Raw genomic sequence first — 21,736 nt, forward strand, 5'->3', positions numbered from 1 at the left:
CGTGTGTGCCTAATGGTCTACTTCAATTGATTTTCTTCACACCCTAGAGATGAACTGTGTGCAGCTGCCCCCTGAATCCGGGAGTCACGCCCTGCCTCTGGAGTGAAAATTAAGGCCGAGACAGTAGTGGTTCAGAAGGCGAGCAGAGACTGCGGTTTTTCAAGAACACCGTAGTTTGCAGTGAACGCATCAGTTTAGCAGGCCAACCCAAATGCCAGAGGAGCCATTGCCAGTGATCATAACAGCTATCTATTCATTGATTCTTTCCTGTCGTGAATTTGCTGACATATCAACAGAACAGAAACAAAACAGCCTGAACACAAGAGGTTACAGGGAAAAATCTCAATCTTTGGGCAGGTGTTTGGGAGCTTCACATCACCCCACAGGTGAGACACAGCACAGGGAGGTCGTGAAATTACTCTTTGAGAGTGAGCCAATTTTTTCATTTTTGAATTGCGAATAAAAATAGGACCACTTACATTATGAGAGATAAAAAAAATGTGTACGAGGACAGGTGCAATTTCCAGCTATAATGCAATTCAGCTGGAAAGAGAACCACCTAGTCTCATTTTGGAACAGTGTTCCTTCTAAACTCCTGCTTTAAACTGGTTTAAACTCTCACGCGCATAACTAAGGGAGGATGTGTACGAGCTCTCGTCCTTTCTTGATTACGAATGTAGAGCTCAGAGGAAAACAAACAGCAACCTCTGGTATTAGCTGTGGCAGTTGACAATTGAGGGGAACAATGGCCCAGCCCTGTGCACTGTATAATTACATGGTTAATCGCTACGCAGGCTACACCTCCACGAGCGCTGCTTCAAATTAACGAATATTCTGCACAAATAGGAAAGGAGAGGCACGCGGATTTTTGCAAGCGGTAATTGCTCGCTGCTGTTAATTGCGAAGGCGGAATCTAATGGGAAGGGGTGGTGAGAAGCAAGGGCTTCAAAAACATAGGGGGTGGGGGGCAGCCATGAGAGGGAAAGTATGTAAACACGCGCACTGAGCTGAAGATGAGACATTTTCAGACGGTGAAGGGGAAAGTAGGAAGAAATGCGAAGAAGCTGAGGACGGACGAGAAGAGAAAGACGCGCTGGACGTTAATGAGCCGAGACAGTATCAGCAGTAATGGTGCGGGAGGGGCGCGTAGCCCCCAGCGTAAAGATGATCCGTTTTGACGGAATAACCGACGGCGAGTAATAATCGTTGCATTAGTTGGCGTGGATACAAGGGCGAGTCTTTGTTAGCTTCGACGAGCAATTCATTGAAAGGGTTTAATGGAACACGTTCAACAGAATGCACTGCGCGACTTCACCTCACATTTGTCATATCGCACTGCATCAACTATCTAATGCAACTGATGGAGTCGGGGGTCACAAGTGCCGAGTGCAGTCGCTGGGGCTTACTGCACCAAGAGAAGACAAGGTAAAAAAATAAAAAAAACTGTGATGGATGGGCATGTGGAATCGTGGGTAAGGAACAGAATTCACGGTCAAAAGTCAGGACACTGTTATTTTACCTTAGCGCTCCGACTCAAGAATTGCAGTGTGTATTCTTTAACTGTACTCTTTATTGCTGTACATTTATGCCTCGTTTCCTTGCTCCTAGCACCACCAATCGAGGGAGGTAAGCAAAGGAAGCGAGAAATGGACAAGAACATTTTGAAATAGGCAAATGGAATGTCTTTACTCCTTCAAACATTTTGAAGCCACGTCAGTTACAGATGGATCCACAGTGGTGGATCCACAGGTTGATCATTTGTACATCACCCTTTCCGAAAAAAAGGATTAACGTATTGTAATGTCCTTAAAGTGTCCTCAATGTCCTCAATCAATTTCCGGGAACAAGGAGACAAGCAAGGAGACAATCAGGACACAGTCTGAACCAGTGTCACATATTGGTACAATAAAAACAGCATATTCTGAACCACATAAAAGAGCACATCATTGCAAGGGCTAATTCAATGTGAAGTGTGAGGAACATAACTGCAATAACAACAATGTGGTCACAACCACAGAGCCTATCACTGCAATAAAAGCAATACAATCTGAAGTGTCAGGAACATCAGTGCAATAACCTCATGCGCGTGTGCGCGAGTGCACCAACCTTAAAGTCTCTCTTCAACCTCACTTCTTGTGGTCCACAGAAAAAAAAGAAATAAAAGAACATTAGCTAGCAAAACTCATTTTTACCATATCACCAAAACACCTATCCCCATATGCATGAACCCCGAAATTATGTTACCTATGGGTACAAGCCCCTGGTCTGCCCCTCAGTCAAACACCCAAAAATAATAGCCCATTTTGGGACACGGTAAACACACTGTGAACGGGAGCGCAGCACTCATCAGCGAGCAGACATCAGCCGCCACTTAAAAGCAGTTCCCAATATGATTTTAGTCCCGAAAAAGCAGGGACAAGTAAACAGGGAGTCTGAGGAACAGATGTTCGTTTTTGCATCCGCGCCAGTCGATCGGCGTGCTGCGTCACCACGGTTTGCGCGTGACGCGCGCTTTAAGGCTGAGGAGCCGAGCGCTCTTTAAATATTAACATCTGCTGCTGCATAAAGTCAGACAGAGATGGCGCTCGGGAAAACGGGAGCTCGGTTATCAGACGGATTCGGTCTAGGAGGACAGGCCGCGGTTCCTCCCCCCCCGCTGCCTCCGCGAACATGACAGCACAAGAGCGGGATGTTGATTAGAGAACGCCGTATCTGTACAAATGAAATATGAATACGTACACGAATAGCGAGTCGGCTTGGATAAGGAGATAACTGGCGATGTCATTAAAAAAAAACATTACATTACATTAAGTGCACTGCTGAGTAAAAGGGGCAAGGATTTGTGGGAAATGGAGTTGGGATGATGGGAGGACTACACAGAATTGCTCCACTACTGATTGCGGTCAGCTGGTTCTCCTCCCACCAGTACCCGAGAGACCTGCCAGACCTTGACCAGCAGTGCCCTCGCATACATACACACAGCAGAGGCTAGAGGCTGAGGGTAATTAGTTTAGTTTCAGTAATCAGTTTGTTGCTTATTGCTTTCATTGGGCCTGTTACACAGTCAAAGCCTGCTTGGACACCACCGCCAAACGTTTTGCCTCACCACAAACTCAACATTCCTTCTGTAAACGACTTGGAAATGCGTCCCTATTCTTTATTTGTTCAGCTGAGGTATATTTTTGGCTCGTTTCCTTGTTTGGTTTTCACCCCCCACCGAGGGAGCCGTCGGCGTCTCTCTCTGTTGCCTTGCTAATCCACGTTCCCCTTAGTGTCGCTACCCTTACAAAATGGCCGTGCTGAACCCCAGCCAGCGTGTTGCTCGGCGGCATTGGGCAGATCCAACCCGTTCCCTGCCCGGATTGATGGCTGCCTCAAAAGCCTGTGTAGCAATCTGCCCTCGCAGCATGCCGTGTAGTACTGCTATTCATACGAGCGTGTGGGGACAGGATGCCTTCAAAGCTTGTCTTTAATTCCAGCCCGGGCTCCCTGAGAGCTTCTCCACCGGTCCACCGGTTTCCTCAAACAGCCCGGACCGATCGTCCACACACATAGCCGGCCCCGTGTCCCACATACCACTCGGTCTGTCATCTCAGTTTAATGTAACGCTCTCAGCAGAAGGATTCTGTGACAAAAGATTTGACTGTCTGACGGGGGGGGGGCCAAACATGGAGGCAGCAGTCTCAGCAGTGCTTCTGAGAAAGAAAGCCAAATTAGAGGGCCTGACCCTCTTCTCTGTTCCGCGGAGAGGCAGCGAATAAGCAGAACACTAAGCCCTCACTCTGAAAAACACATCCTTCAATAAAACCACTGAGAGCCCAGAATTTACCGGTGGCAAAAAAAAAAGACAGAAAAGGGCTTGTGTCGTGAAAATGCATTAAAAATAGAGGCCGAGAGACCCATGCGCACTATATATGCTTTCAGAGGTTCCACAAAATATTTGTCCCTCAATTCCTTCCTTGTTCCCCTCTGCCAAGCGCAGAGATAAAAAGGTCGGCCTCCGAGAGCGGGCGCGGCAGGAAGGGATAAGTGCGGGAGGGCTGCAGACTGAATCCCGCCATCGCGCGGTTCTCACCTCGTCGTTGTTCCCCCGCCTTCGCGGGATTAAAGGATCGGGAGTCCGTGAAATCACACCGTACCAAATTTCCTCCAGTGCGTATCCATGAAGGGGCAGCGGACCAGGCTGGCAGCCCAGCGGAGAACAGGGGTGCCAAAGCGTGCACTTCCCCTACTGTGCCACCCAGACCCCAATAAGTACCATGATTTATAACACCCTCTCTGCTGACTTCACTTCAAGCCACCTTTCTAAATATGGAGTCCCGTGTACTGTATATATTCCTGTAAACACTAGTTCAAAGTAAAGAAAGTGGAAATATTATACCCTCTAACTGTACACAAACAAAGCAGTGCAAACACATTTACCAAGCGTACACCAAATTAACAATGGTTCAATGGCTTTTCACAGTGAATGTTCATCAAGCAGATAATGTGCAGCAATGTCATTAAGAGAAAAAAGCCATACATTGCATTCATTTAGACATTCCACAACAAAACAATCAACAGTGTCAAATCCCAATCCTATAAACCATGTCAGCATTTCTAACCTTACAGTAATATTATGAAGAAAGGAGCATAGAGATATTTCTACCAATAAAAAAGGTCTGAAGGAACACACTTTCAAGAGCAGGGCTGCAAACAAGCCTATTAACAACATGCAGATAACGCACAAAGGAAAGTGTTCAGATGATCTGAAATCAGGCTTAATCACACCAAGTCTCCCTCCGCTCTATCCCTCTTCCCTCCACACTCTGCGTTTCCCTCTATCTGTTACCTAGACCGCGGAGACAAACTCACAGTAATTCGGCAGGAGATGAACTGGCTCCGAGGAGAGCTCATTATGGAACCGCTCATTTCTGCTAACACCGACTGTCCTCCTACACTCTAAGGAATGGAGGCCCTGTAACTGCCACCCATGCATCTCTCCACCCGCATCCAGCAGGTCCACACTCCAGGCTGAAGAGAAAGTCCTACCCAGGGTAGATCCCCAGGAAAGGTTATATTCACAGAAGTGCTGGCACCAGTTACTTAGGGTCATGGGTAAATCCTGTTGGGATGCGGGAACTTCTGTCCCAATGGATATTGGCGGGCCAGGCAATAGACATCTGAGAGCAAAGGCTAGTTTCCACTAGGCTAAAGTGCCTTTCTTGACTTGTTTCACTATGTCACCGCAGATTTAAATCTGCATTCATAGGATGTGCTGGTGGGTGTTATACGGCCTCACACCTCCGGGAGACAGAAGAAGCCCTTGGGCCACCCTGAATCACTCTAGCAACGGCTAATTACCGCCTCACACCAGCGGGGGGGATCAGACACACACAGATTATCTCAGATAAAGTTGTGCGAATCGATGAACAGGGACGACTGTGTATGCACGGTTGGGGCGAGGCTATTAGTGGCTCCACTGGGAGAAACGGTGAAGGACGGGCAGAGTTGGCGGTCTTCATAGTCGCATCCAATGTAGATCGGTCGAATGGCAGTGCAACCGATCCGCCATTTCACGTGCAGCACCTGATAAGCTCAGACAGTTCTGCGCATGTTTTGCCTTCGTGGTGTGCTGCCAGGTTGCTTCCGTTTGTATTCGCGCAGAATCCATTTCCTTTTCCTGTCTACACGCATCCGTCTTCTTCAAGAGTTTGCCGTGAAGCACACATCACAAATAGTAAGCCAAACTCCTATCCTATTTCACCGAATGTTGACAGCACAAGGAAAGATGAATTCGCTAACCTGCCCGCTCCGCTCAAATACATGCGCGTAGGGAGGTGTGTACGAGCGCACACCTTCCCAGAGCACTTAATCACAAACCCTAGCCACCGCCTTCAGCCTCCATTTTAGAGAGGCAAACTCCATGGCATGCTTCTGAAGACCCCATAGAGCCTAACAGAACCTCAGCGCTCGCTCTAATGCACAGTAATGCGCTTCCTTCTAGCACCCCTGAGGCCCTGCAGGAATTCAGTGGGAATAATAAACAGCCACGCTCTGCTAATCCAGATCATTCGCAGCAAGCTTTAAAAAAAAAAAAATTAAAAAATGTTTTTTAAAAAAACACATCGCTGCTTATATCGGAATCCCACCAGGCTGAGTTTCCACGGTGCACTAGTTCTTCTGAACTGAGAGCTGGATCTTTGGGCTTGACTGCAAGCTAATGCCTGTTTGGCATGCTGGAGTTTTCTTTCTTCATTGATTGCCATTGAGTTGAAGATCTCACCATTTTCCAATTCAGCTTGATATTTTTTTTTTGGGGGGGGGGGGGGGGGGGGGGGGCAGGGAATAATTTTTAAATTTATCATAAACTGGCGCTGCGTGACTACCCGTTTGTAAAAAATGAAATACAAAATAAGGGCAGAGTGACTGAGCTTCATACAGAAGTGCTGAATGCCAAACGGTGGGGGTCCAATATTAATGTGTTTTTCATCACAAATTCAGCGATTGGGCTATTGTGGGATACGGCACTCGGCTACTTTCAGCTAAAAGCCTCCCGTAAAAGAACAAACAAAATTTACTCTGCCTCAACAATACCTCCCTGCTCCGCTGGAAGCTGCAGGTGTATGCAGAGTTCAAGCAGACGAATGTCAGTTCCTCTCGCAAGCTCCACCCACATTTTGTTAGCGATAAAAGGTACGCTGGCGGAATGAAGACACTATTCCTTTTTGAAATGCTCAGAAAACAGAGAAACAGAAACAGAGAAATGTTGTAGGGATCATAAGCCCGCGCGTCGCATTTCGCATGAAACGAGCCACAGTTCATCGGCCCCGCCCACCGTGTCCGCAACGCAGCAGTGACAGGCCGTGACCAGATGGACGGGAGGCAATCCCCCAGGCGCTGAGCCTGCGCGTCTTGCGCACTCAACCTGGGCCCTGCCAAACCCAAGATTTTCATGTACAACTGGGCTGCCGACAGTTACCCTCCAACTTGGATGACGTCCCAGTCAGGAGCTCACAAGCTGCCAACTCCAGGACTCAGCTGTAGCGAGGCATATGGCAAGGACAAGGAGCCAAATTTGTAAATATAGGATAACCACACATTTTATGTGTGGGTTACCAATTTCTGTTTATAAGCAAAGCCAGATATGCAAAGAAATAAATACACGATAAAAATATCCTCATGCAATTATTGATAAATAATATCAATGGTGCAATTTCAATATCCTAATATTCTATTAACACTGTAGACAGGCTTTTACAGTATAATGGGACATGTCCAGTCCATGAAGTTCTTAAATGGCCTTGGAGGACCATTGTCCAACAGGTGTTCCTGGCTCTATGAATAACTGACACTCTTAGAACTGGGAAGGGAAGGATTATGGCTTAATTATGTTTATTTGGATCATGTGGTTCAAAATCCAGAAGGATTTCATGAAAGTTGATATATTGTGGACTGTTTGACCATTTAAGACTGTGGCTGGCTGTGGAGATAGTTGGTGAAACAGTTATTTTCATGGTTGATGTTGTATCCATGCAAATGTTTAATAAGAAGCAACGCCAACCAAGCAAATACGTTTAGACAAAAAGTTTTTAGTGGAAAATGATCATTACTTTTGCATTGCTGGCACTCGTGAATGACTCCCAATTTGAACCAGAATGTGGCGTTGCATAAAAATCTCTTTATTTTGATAAGACACAAAGCTCTCCAGCGGTTTGTAGGGTGCAGTTTGAACTCAGCTGTAACATCAAGCACTATTAAAATATCTGTAACACTGCTCAAAGCTAAAAACATACTGCTATTCTATTAAATAGGAGAAAGAGCGCAGAAATGCATTTCAAAGCTAACAAGCTGTGGCTTTCAAATACACAAGCAATTGATGTGGCTCCATCTTAACCTCCCCATAGAGGGTTCTCCCCGTTTCCATTACCCTATCCCTCTTCTCTTTCCTCTTCTCTCTCTTTCATGTTTTAATTCCTGCAGTGCTCGTCTCTGTCACAGAGGATCCCGTCATCCATTTTAAAACCTAAATGAATTCCACTGCCACATTCATCCTCCACCCACATCCATCGGCCTCGTTGCACCAGACCATAGTCTAGATTTTAATAGAATGACCCTTCCATCGCCATTTGTACAGGTGTACCATCCCACCACAACTAACAAGTAAACCTATTCTGCCAAAAATAGTTATAATAGATTTCCGAAGACAGTCCTCCGAGGTTTCTCAGACCTCTCATGTCACCCCCACTCAGGCCATGACTATCCATCATGCGAAACTCGGTGTCTAGCAGACAGAGCTTGTGAACATGTCACCTAATGCATCACCTCTTCCATTACCTCTACATTTTGCTGGTATGGCTCGTGCAGCAGCTCCAAGAACCAGGGTGTTATCATCGATAATCAACCATTTTCTAACTCTGGCAACACCGCGTCCGTGACTCAGCCCTGCTGGTTCTTCCTTTTACGACCCGAGATGAATCTGTACATTTATAACCGCCCACGTCCCGGTCCAGACGCTTGGGGCTGGCTCACCTACAATTCTGAGATATGCCACTGGCAGACCTCCCACTGTGTGCCATTACACCACTCCCAACACTTCCAGAAAGCGGCAGCCCATCTGATTTCCATCTCCTGAGACATATCTCACCTCTAACCTCTTTCCACCGGCTGCCAAATGCAGCTTGCTTTTTAAGAACCTGTTGGTTGGCTCATCAGACAGTGAGAGGAATTTGAAAACCTTGTACCGAAATCTACACTCAAATTCGAAACGTTCATTTTCTACTGCAGGTTGCTAGACCTTTGAGGTCGCAACACCTGATCTCACCTCTTCTGCACCTTGGTGCCACAATAAAAGAATAAGCCTGCATCAGATAAAACTGCAGAATCGATGCACTTCTTCAAGTATCAGCCCCGGCCATTAAGGACACTCATATTAATTTCTGAATTCAGGTTATAAATAATAAGAATAATGTATGTCGCTATTTTAAGTCTTGATGTTCTCGCTGTTCAGGAAACAAACAGTTGGAATAAAACAATCACTATATGGTTGAAGTACAGACTCTCAGTCTGGGAGAACTGTGGAGGAATTACAGCCCTTTTTATACATAGTCCCTCCACTTTCAGAGGACCAGAAGTAATGGTATTGCAGAATGATATCAGCAGTGTGGCCCAGCTTCCCTGGAGTTGTCAGAGTCAGGTACTCCTGTGCACATTGCTGCTTTATGTGTGGATGAAGACACAATATTATTAGAAGAGATACTTCAGTATCAATGCTTACATTTTTTTTTACAGTTATTATCATTATTATTATTATTATTATTATTATTATTAATATCATCATCCTCGGGTAGCCTATAGACTCCCATTTGTTGTAAAGACCCGATCTTCAGTACTGGTCTCCCTAAAGACTACAACATGCTTTTACGCAAACCTTTGGCAAAGCAATTTTCTTTGTCTTAAATGCTCTCATGATGTGATTCTTAGGAGTAATTCTCCTGCTTGCACAGCAGTTCACTTTAGATAATCGCATCTGCTAAATGAATATAAAGTAAAGCAAATTTTCAAAAGCCTTAAACATATGGCCTCAGGGCTGTAGAATCTGCGTAATCCTTTACAACTCTTTTCAAGACTAATGTCATTAAACTTGCTTTTAACTGTGTGTCGACATTTTACCTTTGAACTTTTTTAATTGTGCTTTTCAGTGTTTTATAATATATGTTGACACTCCTTTTAGTCTATCTGAATTCTGTTTCACTTTAATCTTCGTCCTGTTCAGTATTTTTTATGTTGGAAAGCACTATACAAATACGTGTTGTTGCTGTTGCTGTTATTATTACCATTATTAGTAGTAGGAGTATTAGTATTATTATCATAACAATACTAAATCATTAGCATTAGCACTACATTCCATCTCTTTAACAAGCAATAATAATAATCTGTGGCAGAAATGGACTTGGGGGGAAAAAAATGGAAATGCACGGAAATTGGCGGTTCCCTCCTGCACTCACCTCGGATGATGGACAGCTTGGCTGTAACGGTGACCTCACCCTCGCTGTTGTTGGCCACGCACTCATAGATGTTTTCATCTCGCGGCGCCCGCAGTGGCTGGATACGCAACACTGCCCCTGCACCCTCATCGAACTCGATTGTCTGCACAAAGGAGCGGATTGGCCGTGAGTGCAAACCGGAGCAGAATAACAAGAGTAATGGCTCAAATAAAATGTAGGCATATCTGTTAACTTCCTGTCGGATGCATTTGCATGTACTGCATGTAAAACTACTGGAAATAATATAAATGCAAGATTTGGTATAAACATTATAGACGTCCAAAAGCTTTTAATTTAAACCGCAGTGATCCTTCATGAATGGTATTTGGGAAAGAGATGTGCTGAAATATGCATCATTTCCCCAGAAGTTATTGGGCTATGAAAGACAACAACCCTATAAATTGCGAGGTACATTGCGGCAATGAATAGATGATACATACATCTGCTCGAAAATGCAGCGTCTGTAGCATTATGCTGATTGATTTTTTAGACAAGTTTACACAAACAGCCATGTAAACACAAACCATGTAGCACAAAGCGATGATGGCACTCCGCTCATGCTGTAAGGGGACTAATAATGATTGCATTTATCTGCTGATCACTTAGAGTTATTCTGCTTATTTTTCTCATTAATGTTTTATCTCCTTAGTACTCTGTAAGCTCTATGGGAGTCAGGAAGTTATAATTAAGGCACGCTGAGCATAATAACTGCTTTGCATCTGCAATCTGTGCTCCGTAGAGCGGAGAAGCCCAACAAACTCGCATCATAAACAAACACATGTATTACCGGCACATCTTTGCCGATGCATAGAGGAATTACAGTAGCAAGCATAGTATACTGTATGTATACACCAGCAGGCCTGCACCCAAGCGCTCGGGCCTCACCTCGATTCGCTGCGAGTTGACCTTCTTCCCTTTCTTGTTCCAGGTCACCCGGGGCTTGGGGTCACCCGCGGCCTGACACATGAAAGAGACAACACCGCCGGACACGCCTATCTGGTCGACGGGGATCTTCGTGAACCGTGGGGCAGCTGCGGAGAAAAGGAGAGGGAGAGAAACCGTAAAATTTCTACCGCGAATCTCAAGTCAACCGGCCGTAGTTAAGAGTAGTAGGTCGGGGTCCTACATGAAATTAAGTTACTGGACGTACACGTTAGTAACAGGATGACATTTCGCACGGTTGCCGCGGGTGGGAAAAAGCGATGCTACGCCACGCCGGATGTCGGTTGGTTTAATACATTTATTCAGCGCAAAGACTCTAGACTGCAGAGAATGAAGGCTCTGAATAGCTTGTACAAACTGGCTGTGCCCCGGCTCCAATGCCGCAGTAATTACACTACAGAAAACATGCACATTTGACAGTCTGATCCCTGCATTAATACTGCATGAAGCCATGAATAATAAACTGCTCAAGCTTATTTATGGATTTTAATGCTGCCTAAGTAGGCACATCCCATGCCAGCGTCAGTCGCTCACAGACTGCAGAAGCAAATTGGGAAGAAAACAATGGCACATATCGGAACATTCTGGAAATCACGCAAGGTGTAGGGCTCAACCCTGCCCTTACACTGCAAAAGCCAAGTCTTATTTTAGCCTTATATTTAGAATAAATAGTGTCAGTGTGGTAGGAGATTGACTCATTTCAAGATTTGGAAATGGGGTAAGAGAATTTCACTTGTCACACAAACAGTAACTTGAAGCTCATAGTATTTCAGCTTATTTTAAGTTCTGTGTTTATTAAAGCACTGCACGGTCTATACAAAACGTGCAAAGAAAAATAGTCCCAGACATTATGAAGCTCACTGTATAAACCTTCCTGTGGCACAATTGCAATATTAAAAAAACATGAATTTTCAAAGTTTATGTGATTCAATGGATGACCACCAAATTTTCACAGAATTCTTTAAAATCATTAAATAAATGGAACTTTAACTTTATGTAATACTTTTACATATATTAGTGTTTGATCAGTCAGGTTTTTAATCTCTGCCCAGCCATAATATATTCATAAATGTCCACAGGGTAACTACATATAAACTGATGGCAAGACAGCTATGCTAGCTTGAATGCAACAAAATTAAAGCATTACATTTAAGGCATGGTTATTGTGTTACTCATTTTTTAATTCAGCCAGAGTTGGCAGCACCTGCAGCAGGTGTTGCTAGGAAACAGCTGGAGAGAGTTCAGCTTGCTTGTTCAAGAAATGGAATGTTCAGGAGGAACGATGAAACAAAATGCTAGCAAGTATAATAAAATTATATGAAAATGCCAAAAAAACTCTTACTATAAGTACTAGTCTACACATTAATAACATAAGCATTGTGTTACATCTTGTTGCATGTTCAATACATGCAAATTAATATGTTCCCCTCACAAAAGCTCCTGTAAACTCAATGCATAACTACTAAGAGAAATCCATAGATATTGTAGGTGCACTTTAAACATTTTATGTAATAATGTTCTGAGACCATTATGATTTCAGGATGTGAAGCCCATCAAACTATGAAACCTGCTAATTACCAATTACCCACCTATTGACATTATTGACAATTGAAATGCTCTATTCAAATGTGGTGTTTATTCAATTAATTGAAGAAGAACGTTGTAGGCTATGTATTTGTACAACTTTCTGGAAGTTCACTGAAAACGTTATAAAAACTTTTTCAAATTTTTGTCTTCCAATGTGTCATTCTTATCTATACAAAGTAAGAACTCTTGTCAAAATCAGACTCTGAAAAAGAGGTACATGCTTTTATTACCAGCAGACAAGATTACTGCAACGCCATTTTTTCTGGTATCACTAAGGGAACAATAGGACTGCAACTGGTGTTCGCATCTTTTGTGTCCTATAACATGCCTGAAACAACAAATGTATTGTTTTGCAATGGTAGGAATTATATGGTTTAATTACACTGTTTAAAATTCAAACGCTTAAAGGCGTCACCCAGTAAAAATCGAAAAAGCCGTTCTAGTGAAATTTATGACTCAATGAACGCTGAAGCAGGATCCCAGATTATTAATAATAATCCCCTTTCCCCCCCAGTTGTGCCTTTTATGATTTCTTTTAAAGGGGAAAAGGTCAACAACAGCACAACAAGGGAAGTAACAGGGGAACTTGTTAAATCCAAAATGCACAGATATGTATTAATGATCAAACACCCAGCGAACACACGCAATTAATAATTAAGGACCCAGAGGCAGGCTGATTCAGGAGGTTGTGATATCTCCTGCATTTATTGGGGGCGACAGGAAGAAAGGAGAGAAAACAGATTAACCCTGAGGAAACCAGCCTTTTCAGTCATTTAAACGTATTATGTCCTCGCACACATGCGATTGGTCAAGTGACCAATCCCATAATTCCACCCAAGCCATTGCATGCTTTTCTGCACATTATACATCCCTTCATTTGGACTTTAACAGCGAGTTTAATACCTGAACTATAACCTGCTCAACACAATCTATTATTTGCCATAAAACCATTATTACATTTATAAATTATATCTACTGTATACTATAGTCTATTGCCAGCAGAATATGGGCATCCCCCTTTGTAGCCAGATTCCATTGAAACTTCTTTCGATAGGAGAGTTCTTTCTTGCCACAATTAGAGGATTTATGTTTCTCTGTTCTGTTTCTCGGAGGGTTCATTGTAAAAACTACGATACAAACAAAATATGTGCACTGAAGCTTTCAGAAAAAGTCATAATAACCATGACAATATAAAACAGGGATACTCAGAACTGGGCCTGAAGGCAAGTAGTATCTAGCACTGCTACTTTATTTTCTACCTGATTGGTCAACATCATATGCTGTTTAATACAGATATGGGGTTCCAGGTCTTAAACTGTCCCTACTTGTGGAATCCCAACTGTTTAAAAATATCAGTGTTTCAACTGTTTCAGAAGTCAGTTTCAGAACTAATAAATTGAGGAATTTCTATTTCTTTGGACCCACGTACACATCTTGTTTTTAGGATAAAAGCAAACAACAAGAAAAAGAGTTACTGTGAGCCCATCTCAAAGCAAAATAATCAAATGTGGCACATATTTGGAAAATGAAGTATGCATGTGTTCACTTAGGATGACATGCTAGCTTGCTAAAAAGTTGGAAGGGAAAATTAGATCCATTCACACATAAAACAACATTTTTCCCCATTTCAGATTTGTTAAACATGCTTAGTTATTAAATAACACAGTAAAAAGTACTCCCAGTTCAATGAGTGACAGTGATATCAATTAAAAACAGTGATCCCTTCAACAACTGAATATTGTGGAGAGTTCCAGTTAAATTAATTTAGGAGACAAAACATCAGGAAAGTGTAATGCTGGGAATATAGCAAGTTGTTTTTTACCTGCCAATATTTTTCCTATGTTTATGCTACCCAGTACATTTTGTAGTGAGGACACAATCACCTTTATGACTAGGCAAAATGCTGGGATATAGCCAAAAAGTGTTGAGAACACAACACAATTTCAGATATACAAACTTCAGAGAGTGCATATGGAAGGTAACTTGCACAATTATGCCTTATCAACCTCCTAGTGTCACTGATAAAAATTCTAATATTACCCAGAAGAGGTCATACCAAATTAGGGCATGTCTTATCATATTACTAAATGATAACAGTGTTTTATATAGTGTTTAAAGTTGATAAAATAAAAATAGAGAAAGGGCAGAACAAAACTAAACTTTTGTAAAAGATACCAGGTAATTGAAAAGCAAGGCTGATGTTGAAATAAGAAATGTAATGAGATCCCAGGCTTAATTACTGATTAATATTAATGTCGGTTTGCCGCTACACAGTGACAGTAACCCATTTGCGAAAAATAACGTCACGTAATTATAAGACTCAAATGATCTCCTTGCTTGTGCACCAAATTGGGTGTATCTTACTTCACCTTCATGATTTTGTGTCAAAGCATTTTTGTGTTTATAGGCTAGGCCTCATATCTATGGAAGTGGTAGCCTTATTTAGCACAGCAATTACTGTATTCTTGTGGTAATAACTAGCCTTAGCTAATTTCTAAGAAATTGGTCCCCAGAACTGAGTTGGGGAACTACTGGACAGATTTATATAACCCTCTATGGACCACAGTAAGCTCAAGTAAAGATCAACTGATATGTTTTTACACTCAAATACAAAGACTGTGTTTATAGTCCTTAAATTCGGGTTTCAAAATATACAGTTGACCGACCGACGCTCTGTACCAAAACATTGTATAGCTGTACGATATTTCAAGCTCATTGGTTGAAAATGGGTTCTAATTGCCACAGCCAATGGGGGGGACTTTTCAACATTAGCGTGTTCACAGAGAAGCTGGAGGGATAAACAGTGTTGTCATTTGAGGGTGTTTGTTGCTGCAAATGCTGTCGTTAGAAGTCCGAAATTACCTTTTGTACTTTTAAATAACACTCATATACAGGCATCTATGGTGGTTTTAAGAAGAATGGAAACCATTACAAACTTTGATAAACGGCACTATGTCCTACCAAGCTCTTCCCCAGGGTCATATTTTCAGATACCTCCTGACTTTTTCCCAGAAGAACAAAAATCACTTTCATGTGCCAACTGAAACGCATGTTAAATAATACATGTGAATTGGGATTTTTTTTTTTTTGGTCCACTGGTGGCCTTTAAAGTGTAGATCAGCGATGCGGTGATAGTGTTCAAAAGAGGAATCACTGGGGCCTGTGTTTGGCTACAGACTGTCACCTGCTGAAGTGACTGCAGCAGTAAAGGCTGGGGGGGGGGGGGGGGACAGACATCATAATGCCAGGCCCGCTCTGCGGTCTGACCGCGCGACACGCCCCGGCTGTCTCCGCCGCGCTTTTTTTAGCCACGGCCCAGGAATCCGGCTCGACGGGAGGCGAGCGCGCGCTAGGAGTATTGAGTGTGAGAGGAAGCAGGAAGCCACGTGGAAATTGCTTTCTCTTTCCCGCTGACAGCGGGCTTTAATAATGCAGCGCGGCCTCCGGGAAGAGAGCGGCGCCGCGGACGTGCGTTACCGCCGCCGGACGCCGCCAACCACGGTCTCTCAATCGCTACGATGTCCAGACCGTAGATTTCTAAGGTTCTGAGGTTTTTGACACATATTCATTGTTTTTAGGGCATTGAATGTATATGTGTGAAGTTTTGCACAATAATACAGTTTAAGAACATGCCAAATGAAAAAAAGGTTGTATCGGCTCATTCACTTTGGTATCGTTGAAGCCGAATATCTCAAAACTACTAGACGATAGATAAGATAAGATAGAACCTTAATAATCCCAAGGTCACATTACGGTGAGCAAATCGGACTATGTTATGTTATGTTATTGGCATTTGGCAGACGCTCTTATCCAGAGTGACATACAGTTGATTAGACTAAGCAGGAGACAATCCACCCCTGGAGCAATGCAGGGTTAAGGGCCTTGCTCAAGGGTCCTACTTTTTATTGTGGCTACATCGGGATTAGAACCACCAGTCATTTATCTTAACCACTACGCTACAGGCCGACTATACCCTCAGTCGCCTTGACAAACACTACTCAGCCACTGACTCCTAGTTATACTGTGCAGCTTGGTTAACAGTGGTGAAGTGTCACTGTCGATCACACTCTTCTGCGCAGAGCATCTGTTGTACAGTTCTTAGCAGACGCGCATGAGTGGTGGCATTAGTGAGTGTGGGAAGTGACAGGGGGGTAGACGCATGGATGGTCTGCACTTTTCTGAACCTGCGCATCGTTCCTTCCTCGAGAGGAAAGAGACTCTCCACCCACTGTGCAAAGCAAATGCACAGACACACACAAATGCTCACATGCTCACATGCTCCCATGCACGCACGCACACAAACCTGGCCCAGGGCACTGTTTTCATTACGATGTATTCTGCCTTTCTTTTCCTCTTTTTATTTAAAAATGGCTCTTGATTTATGAGAAGGGAGAGAGAGAGAGAGAGAGACATCTTTGACTAAAGATCAAGGTGGGGTGGGCAACTTTATAGGTTGCTGCATGGTGTAGGCTAGTGGTGTTGCATGGCATGGCACCCCTCTGAGTACCTCAACAGTGGACCACAGCACACTCCTTCCATGGCTTTCCTCCATACCAAATAATCACTTGACATCAACAACCACCAAATAATAATTTAAGAGGAACCATTCATGTTCATTTTAATCAGCAGAGCCCACTTAAAATTAAAAGGCAACACACCTCGAGGCTATTACACTTTCGCATTGTCAAGTTATGGATCGATCTTTATTTCAATGCTTCTCTCTGGGAACTGCGTATTGGATAACTTTTCCCCCCGAAACCAATTTCTCACTACTTCATTACAGAATATGCCATTACCAGTACTAGATGGAAAAGAACACTGCCTGTTGCAAAGGTGATTTTCAGCCCAGTTGACGATAGGTTCATCACAGGGTGAAGCCTGGGGCCAAATGTATAAGCCCGCCTAGAATTACTCCAAAGAATGGTGTCAAACTTTGACTTAGGAGTGAAAAAATTCCCATTAAAAAGAACCTACATGCTATACAATGCTAACAGTGCTAAGACAATGTTTTAGCAATTCTTAGGTGTCGATCTCAGTTTAAGTCACAGTACACCCAGGTGCCGTAAAAGAGGAACTACAATGATGGCGCCCAGGAATCAGCCAAGAGCAAGCCTTTATAGAACAGCTTGCTGCATGAACTGGAACAATTTGTTTGTGTCTCCATTCAGTTTATATTAAAAAAGGAACAGACGTTCCGGGACTGCTTTTCTCTTGTCACAAAATATTGTCCCATCTTACAATTTTAAACAGGAACAATGAGCATTGTGCTCATGCCTGCATTAAATTTATATAAAGAAATTATGAAGTCAATGTTTGAGCCAATTCTTAGGAATCCCTTCTGCTCAGAAGCATAGGAAAAGTCACCAAGCAGAGACGAAAACTCAAATAACTGAACATTGCATTCAATTTGCACTGGGATCTAATATCCGACCAATCAAACATTGCTGATTGGCTCAGCGTGAACAGAAAGTCCATTCCACATTTAAAAATAGCTCAGTTAAAAAACTCTTGTCTGTCACACAGTACAATTTATGAGTCCTCGTCTCAGCAGCACCGCTTCCCTATGTTTCCTTCTCTACCGAAGATAACACACTCCAGAAGTGTAATAAAGCTAATTCCCTCTCCCGTGACGATTGCATACGATGAGATGGCGACAGTACTTTTCTTAATAAAGGAAATAATTTTCAACACATTAAACTAGTTACGGCTACATTCAGCGTTCGGTATTCAGTGTGGGCGACAGCGAACTGCTGTGTGACAGACAGTGGGCTAAAACGGCTATGTGGGCACTGTTAAAAATAACAGAGCAAGAGAAGAATGCTGGCAACACGAGGCGCCAATCGATGGCCAGTGGATATTTGCGGGCTTCGACACCTATCCAAATTCCAAAAGGTGCATTAATCAAGTGCAGTGTGTGCAGCTGTAAGACGGTGTAACTATACTTAGGCAACTACAAACCGAGAGAAAGAAGGAAGAGAAGCAGAGAGAAATGTAGTTTGGTTCAGATTATACAGTACTGTGCAAAAGTCTTAGGCGCTCTAGATTTTTTTTTCTTGTTTTCTGCATTAATTGGTCAGTAGAAGAGCTTTTTTGAAAGAAAAGTTCCAAAAAGAAAAGTTCCAACATTTCTTTACCTAAAATGCTAATGTTACAGTGAAATTTTTGCATTTTTGTTAAATAAATAAAGAAACGTTAAGTAATAGATCACATTTCGGATAAAAACTTGATCAAGGCTGTCTGGAATTACCTGAGAACCAAGTAAGACAGCCAAAGTCTGCATAAGAACTGTGGCAAGTTCTCCAATAAGTTTGGTACAACCTTACAGCTGATTTTCTTATAACAACTGATGCTGTTTTAAAGACATGGTAGTGACAACAAATATTGATTTGATTTAGTTCACTGCTCTTTAGTATTTTTTATTTTATTTTTAAAGATCCCATATAGTACAACTTTCCAGCATTTTATTATATGTCCTGATACCCATAACAATTGATTTTAAGTACCAAAAACTCCAGTATCCAGTTTTACATGTCTGTTCATGAGTGCCTCTCATGAGCTTTACCAAGAACAGGCTGTTTTAGTGAGTGTCTTGAAGGCTCATTGATATCAATGATCCTGTTCTGATTGGCTGATTAGCACGCTGTCTGTGCCGAGCGCTTGGATTTGTTCCTACTACAAGGGGGCCGTGCTGAAGCAAATTGGCATATCGTTGTGATATCTGCACAGAACCCCAAACGGCTTGTTTAAATTCACATTTTCTTCATGCGGATTGTGCGGATTTATTTGGGGACGGCGCGTTTTTGATACTTCCAGTGTTTTTATAACACCTTCAACACATTCATAATCCACATAGCAAGGGAAATGTCATCTTCCACAATACGGGACCTTTAAAGCTGTTGAATTCATGATTTGTTTTTAAAGCATCTTTGCCATGCAGAATTTTTGTGCCCGAGACTTTTTCACAGTACTGAAAAGTTATAAAGAGAGAGGTGAAGAGAGTGGGAAGAAAGCAATCAAGCACAGCTGCAACAAAAAGATAAATTTGGGAGAAGTTAGGTGTAGATTGATAAAAGACTAATAGAATCCGGTCACACCCCGCCTCCCAGCACAGGGGAATATAATCCAGTCCCAGTTCCAGCAACTGCAGTTATCAAACCAATCTTCTGCCTTTTAATCCACAGACTCAATCAGAAATAAAACAGCAGAACCCCTCCCCCCCCCCCCCCCCCTTGGTTCTCCCAGCTCTGATACCTCGTGTAAACTGTGAGCGGATGCAATGCTACCCACCAGCTCTAGTCACACGCATCTCCTCTTAGTCAAGTTCTCTCTTTTCAAAACACAACAGGGAGGCTTGTCCACTTTATTTATTGCCTTGTCTCTTACTTAGCGCTCCGTTCATTGCTTTGTTTCCTAATGCATCTCTAAATCCATCTTAGGGGAGAAATGGTGCAGAACAAATTCTAACTGGGAGCTTTGAAATTAATGAGTAAATGCACTTGACTGGTAATGACAACACAGGACTAAAAGATAGATGAACTAGAGAAATGGGGTGCAGAGCGCATGAGCGAAAACACCAACGAAAGGGGACTTACACAAGGCATTGCAGCCTGGAAGCAGCACTAGTAGGGCCACCAGAGGCACTAGAAGGCAAAGGAGGTGGAGGGTGGACAGCATGCTCGAAAATGACCTTTGACCCGACTGGACAGCTGAAGCCCCAACAGTTGGGCAAGGGTGGGGGGGAAGGAGGGGCAGATGGGGGCTTTGCGTAGAACCTCTTCGTCCTCTGTTGAAAAAACAAAACACAAGAAACATTTAGAAACTGTTCATGGTTTCACTTATGCTGTACACAATAACAAATACCGAACGGTCTGAACCTTGTCACTGCTCACACGTAATTTAATTCAACAAGGCACTTCTGAGCCTAATAGCAGTGTCATGGTATTACTTTCTTATTACGCCGTATTTATTTATTTATTTTTTCCGCCAAGCTGAAAGCTGAAAGCAGAATGTGAAAAACATCCAAATGAAGGGTCTGTATTATCTGTGGCTCAGATAAGCAGTGGCTGGAAGGAAAGCGAGTTTATGTCTGTGATTTCTCTATCCACACCAGTGGACAGAAACCAACCTCACTGTATATTGAGATATGTGTACGTGCATGGGCATACGAGTAACTACAAGTTCCTCATTCCAAATCAACTGCTCCCGGCATCTTAATTGGTTGGATGCTATCCACAGACATCATCATTATTTGCTTATCCACAAATCTTGGTTAGGTAGGCCACTCTAATGAAGGTCACATCTCTGTTTTAGGGAGATTTTCCAGAATCCCACACTGCTCCACTGAAACTGAGGTGTATCAGGGGAGAGACACATTTTGACAACGTAATGCTTCAAGTTGAAAAGGCAGCATGAGCGTGAAATCATTCAGACCACAAGGGACCTAAGTACAGTACCCTCATATATACACCGTTACAGGATTGATATGACAACCATGCTTGGCATTTAGATAAAATGTGTAACAAGGTGCAGCAACCTAAAGCAACAGGTGCTTTTTGTCCTCAGTGATGAGCCATAGATGCTGCATCTTACTTTACATGAAATTACATTAATGTAATGACGTACAGTAGATTAAGCAGGAGACAATCCTCCCCTGGAGCAATGCAGGGTAAGGGCCTTGCTCAAGAGCCCAACGGCTGTGTGGAACTACAGACGGCCCTTACTTAAGGGGCAAGCACGGTTGACAAGCAATGGGACTCTCCGTGTTCAGTGCATATAGCTCTTATCCCAGGAAGCCAAATATAACTATTTGAAGTTGTAAAAATGAAATGAGACAAGGGAATAGATAAATCTATCTGACAGAAGTTAATACCAAGCTAACCTTTCACAAAGAGGTCAGTTCTTTCTTCCCTCAAGGGGTGGAGTTAAAATTGTGACCCAATTTCTGGCAGGGGTGCTCTGTCCATTATAGCCCTGATGTGACCCATATGGAGAAACTGGACACCCTATGACCACGAAAACACCTGCTGCAGAACGTCACTCTCACTTGAGAGCTACAGCGACTACAGTCGAGCAACGGTGTTCTCAATAGCCAACAAGGTTGACAGTCAGTAGGTTAGCATGCAGCTAATACACTTGCGCTTAAGTTTCTATGAGCCTGACCAGGTGAACACTGTCCCAACAAG

The 21,736-nt window shown here is 43.1% G+C and overlaps 1 protein-coding gene across 1 annotated transcript in view; it reads right to left on the minus strand.

Annotated features, from left to right (window-relative positions):
• LOC133128722 (receptor-type tyrosine-protein phosphatase S-like) overlaps nucleotides 1-21,736 on the minus strand; it is a 205,929-nt gene that overhangs the window by 95,887 nt on the left and 88,306 nt on the right. The window contains exons 3-5 of the mRNA XM_061242447.1: nucleotides 20,147-20,337; nucleotides 10,911-11,056; nucleotides 9,987-10,128 (exon numbers count right to left, since the gene is read on the minus strand). Of these exons, the coding sequence (XP_061098431.1) occupies nucleotides 9,987-10,128; nucleotides 10,911-11,056; nucleotides 20,147-20,228 (370 nt within the window). The 5' untranslated portion in view covers nucleotides 20,229-20,337. The remainder of the gene's footprint in view (nucleotides 1-9,986; nucleotides 10,129-10,910; nucleotides 11,057-20,146; nucleotides 20,338-21,736) is intronic.

The sequence above is a fragment of the Conger conger genome, chromosome 5 (genome assembly GCF_963514075.1).
Source record: "Conger conger chromosome 5, fConCon1.1, whole genome shotgun sequence".
Lineage (NCBI taxonomy): Eukaryota > Metazoa > Chordata > Actinopteri > Anguilliformes > Congridae > Conger > Conger conger.